This window comes from Sinocyclocheilus rhinocerous, unplaced genomic scaffold (assembly GCF_001515625.1).
Source record: "Sinocyclocheilus rhinocerous isolate Xijiao unplaced genomic scaffold, SAMN03320098_v1.1 scaffold1367, whole genome shotgun sequence".
Taxonomy (NCBI): Eukaryota; Metazoa; Chordata; class Actinopteri; order Cypriniformes; family Cyprinidae; genus Sinocyclocheilus; species Sinocyclocheilus rhinocerous.
In genome coordinates, this window is record NW_015631710.1 from 157,018 (window position 1) to 160,959 (window position 3,942).

The 3,942-nt window shown below is 32.5% G+C and overlaps 1 protein-coding gene across 1 annotated transcript in view; it reads left to right on the top strand.

Moving 5' to 3' along the window:
- LOC107741826 (homeobox protein DBX2-like) overlaps nucleotides 1-3,942 on the top strand; it is a 6,346-nt gene continuing 2,404 nt past the window's right edge. The window contains exons 1-4 of the mRNA XM_016554607.1: nucleotides 1-13; nucleotides 186-379; nucleotides 2,288-2,486; nucleotides 3,815-3,889. Of these exons, the coding sequence (XP_016410093.1) occupies nucleotides 1-13; nucleotides 186-379; nucleotides 2,288-2,486; nucleotides 3,815-3,889 (481 nt within the window). The remainder of the gene's footprint in view (nucleotides 14-185; nucleotides 380-2,287; nucleotides 2,487-3,814; nucleotides 3,890-3,942) is intronic.

Below are 3,942 nucleotides of genomic sequence, written 5' to 3' on the forward strand. Positions count from 1 at the left end.
ATGAATGAAGAAAGTGACATTTTAATAGAGCGTGATTTAAAATACAGAAGCAGATTTCCTGATCGAATTGCTGACAGGTTTTATTGCAGAACTACTTCATCAGAAGCAGAGCTTGACAGAAGTTGAACCTCTTCTCAGTTTCATGTGCTAATGTTTTATGTGCTGAACAAAATTGCATCCACAAGGGTTTGTGAGCGTGAATCAAACAGGCCTGACCGAGTTTCTCCTCATTACAGAGTCTCCCCGCATTGTGCTCTTTCAGCGTGTGAAGAGCCCAGAGGACAGAAGCATTGAGAGACGGCCGTTTTCAAGAGGTCACGGTGTGAAGAGGAGAGCGACCTCTCACAGCTGCTCTCACTGCGCCCACTCTTTACAGACTGTCAGTGAGGACTCGCATTTTTTCAGTTGTCCTTTAAAAGGCATAAAAGCTTCAAATGGGTTCACATGAACTAACGTTTTAGTGACTCCACTTCATAAAGCACTAATTCCGCCTGTTTGGGAAAACCATGCCGACTGGTGTGAGGGATTACGACAATAAGTGAAAGAAATGTTTATGCATATTTGAGCAAATCATTTAAAAGCTACCCACAAAATAATTTTTTAATATATATATATATATATATATATATACATGGAACATGATCTTTACTTAATATCCTAATGATTTTTGGCATAAAAGAAAAATCTATAATTGTGACCCATACAATGTATTGTTGGCTATTGCTACAAATATACCCCAGCGACTTAACACTGCTTTTGTGCTGCAGGCTCACAGATGTTCTATGAAGTTATATTAGTGTCAAAAACGTTTTCATATATCTCACACACTTTTGGGACTGAATTTAGTTGATGAACATGAATATGCACGTCTATTGATGAACCATTGCAGTGTGAAAAATGTAGCACTTTATTCATCTGAAAGCGAAAGTTCATGCAAATAAAATGTATTTATTTTGGAGTAATATTTATGTTGTTTTGATAGAAATAAATATGTAGGTTTCATAAATTCAGATCATTGCTAACATGTTTGCAGCCGCACTGAAAACTCTTGGTAAACGTAAAATAATGCTCACCGCTTTTTGGCAGTAAATGTAGAACAAAAGCAGTTCTGTATTTCATAATATTTCTGCTTTGCAACAGAAAAGACACATTTTTAAGCGCTGTTTTAATTTGGAAAAACATATTTGAATCATTGTTTACCCTTAAATAAAATAAAAAAAATTAATAATATTTTGCATCAAGAAAATGAAGATTGCTAATTAGATTTTGATTACTGTAATACCATCATTTGTACTGTAAAACTATTAAAAATAAAAAGATTTAAATGTAATTTGGTATAAATTAAAAGGCAGTACAATAAACAGCATTACAATTACATTTTAAAAACAACTTAAATACTATATATATCATTATTTTTCCACATTATAGTAACGCTAAAGAGATTTTCTTCCTTTCTTTCTTTCTTTCTTTCTAAATCAGGGTAACATGCTTAATTTTTAAGAAAATAATCCTAACTATGCTAAAATTAAATTTTATCTTTTATCCTAAAATAAAAAATAATGATTTTTTTTTTTTTAAATTCCCAATACTCATTAGATTTTCATTACTGTAATACCATAATTTATTGTGTAAAAGTATTTAAAATGAAATTATTAAAAAAGAAAATGTAGGCAGTACAGCGATTTTTAAATACATTTTAAATACAGTTTAAAATAATATAGCATTATTTTTCACATGTTTTATTAAATTAGGGCAATGCGCTTAATTTTTAAAGAAAAAATCTGAAAGATATACTAAAATTAGGCTTCATGCAAAAATAATTGATTTCTTCTGATTTTTGGGTAAAAAACAGGTCCGACGTGTTCTTTAAAAGTTTTTGTGAGTTTCACACATGCATTAATTACGGTAAAATACCACTTGTTGATTGCAAACAAGCTCTCATTGTCCACAGCTGTGAGGACGGACAACAATAAAGTAAAGAAATATAGTCCACATTGATAGACTGAGGCACAGATATTTTCCAGGCCGTCTCTCAATGGCCTCCTCAATGGCCGGCGCTGAAAAAAGATACCAGTATTTACTGCCGCCGGGCTGTGTTTGGTGTGCGAGTTAAACTTTGGCCGGGAGTCCATTGTCTCCAGTGTCTATCATTTAATGGGAGCTTTGACGTCATGAATGAAGGGGTTCCACCTTCTGTCCCACAGAAAGAGCCGGTCTCATCAGAGCCAATCAGAGAGCCGCATTGCTTTCTTTGTGCTCTTTAATGAAGTGAACTCTCACACGCGAGAGGAGAAACTCTCTAGATCGGAGGACGAGGCACCGCAGACACATGGCTGGGTTTCCTCCGAGGCATCCTGGATTTGGGAATTCTGGGAAGTGTTTTCTGATTGAGAGCCTGCTGCGTGCACCTGCGCCAGGTGTCTGTCTCAAGAGATGCTCCCCGGCTCTGCTTCACGTTTCTCAGGAACGGGTTCAGACACCGTCAGGTAAGACCACCTGAGAGAAACAGTCATTATATCGTTTTTATGAGTATTTTAGCTTTTTTTCCTGATTTTATCTTCATTTTTGTTACTTTTTAGTCAATTCGTTGTTAATTAATTCTTTTTTATTTCAGTTTCAGTTTGAGTTATTTATAAGTTTAATTTGAAAGAAAATGAGAAATGTTGCCTTGGCAACAAGCTGAAATAAAACAAGTACATTTTTTAAAAATATATTTTTATTTCAAGTAATGAAAATGTATTTTTTATGGTTTTAGTTAGCTATATTAATAATGATAATGAATATCTCATACAGTTTTACATTCTTATAACATCATCAAAATAATTCAATTACTTTTTAATTAAATTAAAAGCTTTGATCAGTTCAGATTCTCAATATTTTTGTGAAAATACATCTATATTTACAAACGGTATTTAAAGTTAAAACATAGCCACGTTTTTCACCGTACATCAGCACCAAGATTTTACAGTAATATACCGGAAAGAGGAATATTTCCATCGTTCTATCAATCTATCTTGGTTTTATATTAAATTATATTTGTAATTTTTTTTTTTTTAAGTTTGAGGGTTTGAATTGAGACAATCTGTATTTTTTTTTCCTTTTCACTGAATGCACCGTTATGTATTACCTTTTAAATACCAAGAAAAAAAGATTTAGGATTTTAGGTTAATATATATATATATATATATATATATAATTATAATTAATTGTCTACATATTCCATGCAGTCTATATATTACAATATATTTTAATGTATTAAAGCTTTAATGAAATTTTTAGTATACCAGATTTAGAAAAATATTGTTTAAAGTAGTTTTTAATGATGCGTATCACACTACAGATCACTGACAACACTGTCAACTACTTGTTTAAAATATTCTGATTAATTTTATTTCCCACAACACATCTACCTGCATATTTTTAGGTTCAAATTCATTACTTTTAACATATATGGACATAGTTACACATTGCAATATTAATTATTTACGTGCTGCCTACTTTTTAGAATCTAATCACATAAATGCATTCTGCACACTACCAATCAAACGTTTGGACACATATACTCATTATTTACTGACTATTTTCACATGATAGAATAACAGTATAGAATAGAATAATAGTAATTTCGAAGCTATGAAATATCACTAAAAGTATGGGAATTATGTTGTGCTCAAACATGGTCTGTCAACTTTATGTACTGCACTTCATGTTTTTCCTTCACTGTCTGAAGAAAATTAACTAAATTTTAGTTTTATCAAGAATTGTATAGATCTAGAAAACTAGATCTCATCCGTCTGTCTGTCTGTCGCTCCAGTTATTATGACCAGTGTTTCTCTGCCCTGCTGCTCTGGACCTGGAGCTGTGATGTTGTCTGCTCCTCGGTTCCCTAGTAAGACACACACACACACACACACACACACACACAAACACACACACACACAC